The 1,322-nt window shown below is 42.9% G+C and overlaps 1 protein-coding gene across 1 annotated transcript in view; it reads right to left on the minus strand.

The window, feature by feature from the left end:
- wdr18 (WD repeat domain 18) overlaps nucleotides 1-1,322 on the minus strand; it is a gene marked incomplete at its 3' end in the record, with an annotated part of 18,572 nt that overhangs the window by 13,723 nt on the left and 3,527 nt on the right. Inside the window, 2 exon segments of the mRNA XM_014034683.1 lie at nucleotides 843-976; nucleotides 1,054-1,164. Of these exon segments, the coding sequence (XP_013890137.1) occupies nucleotides 843-976; nucleotides 1,054-1,164 (245 nt within the window).

The following is a 1,322-nucleotide window of genomic DNA, read 5'->3' on the forward strand; positions in this document are numbered from 1 at the left end:
GACTCAAACTCATACTGACTCAAGATTACTGGCTCAGACTCACACTGACTCAAGAGTACTGACTCAGACTCACACTGACTCAAGAGTACTGACTCAGACTCACACTGACTCAAGAGTACTGACTCAGACTCACACTGACTCAAGAGAACTGACTCGCAGTACTGACTCAGAGTACTGACTCGGAGTACTGACTCATAGAGTACTGACTCAAACTACTGCTATAGAGTACTGAATCATAGAGTACTGACTCATAGAGTACTGACTCATAGAGTACTGACTCAAACTACTGACTATAGAGTACTGACTCAAACTACTGACTCAGAGTACACTGACTCAAAGAACCAAGACTCAAAGAACCCAGTCTCAAAGTACCCAGACTCAAAGAACCCAGACTCAAAGAAACCAGACTCAAAGAAACCAGACTCAAAGTACCCAGACTCAAAGTACCCAGACTCAAAGTACCCAGACTCAAAGTACTGTAAACTGTGTGATTCAGGATTCATTTCTTGTCATATGCAGGTTAACAAGAGTCAACAATGTAATGAAATTCTTAGGATGAGAAGAAATCCTTTGACTCACTATAAAGAATAAAAATAAAGACAATACAGAATACTAAATTCAGTTTGCATTATAACGAAATAACAAAGAAAACAACAACAAAATTATATTAACAGAAAAAACAGAACAGTGCAGGCAGGGTGCACAACATACTGTATATACAAATGGTATTTCACTGATGATAGTAGTAGTATTCTACTATATGTATATTTCAGTGTTTGTGTAGCAGGTTATTGCACAGGTAAGAGTAAGCTGAGTGTGTCTGAGCAGCAGGTGAGTGTTACCTGCACACGCTCCACACCAGGGCCAGGTTATCTTTCCCTGCAGAAACCAAATGGCTGCCGTCGTCTGTGAACTTCAGACACGTCACGTCCTGATAGTGTCGACTGAGCACGACCAACAGCTTACCTGTGCATACCTGGGCCAATCAGAGAACAGACATTACATAGTGTTGCCATGAAAACCAGACGATGAAAACCTTAGAAGACGACTCACCTCCCACAGGTAAATGGCCTCAGCCACTCCAACAGCAAGAAAGGCTCCGTCAGGTGACACAGTCAGACAGGTGACCACACCTGGACACACAATCTTCTGCTGCAACTGATCCTGCAAACAAAGTCTGAGCATTTACCTGTTACCTGTCTGAGCTAGAGGTGTTGAGACAGTGAAACACCTGTGTTACCTGTCTGAGCTACAGGTGTTGAGACAGTGAAACACCTGTGTTACCTGTCTGAGCTACAGGTGTTAGACAGTGAAACACCTGT

This window comes from Austrofundulus limnaeus, unplaced genomic scaffold (genome assembly GCF_001266775.1).
Source record: "Austrofundulus limnaeus strain Quisiro unplaced genomic scaffold, Austrofundulus_limnaeus-1.0 Scaffold2232, whole genome shotgun sequence".
Classification (NCBI taxonomy): domain Eukaryota; kingdom Metazoa; phylum Chordata; class Actinopteri; order Cyprinodontiformes; family Rivulidae; genus Austrofundulus; species Austrofundulus limnaeus.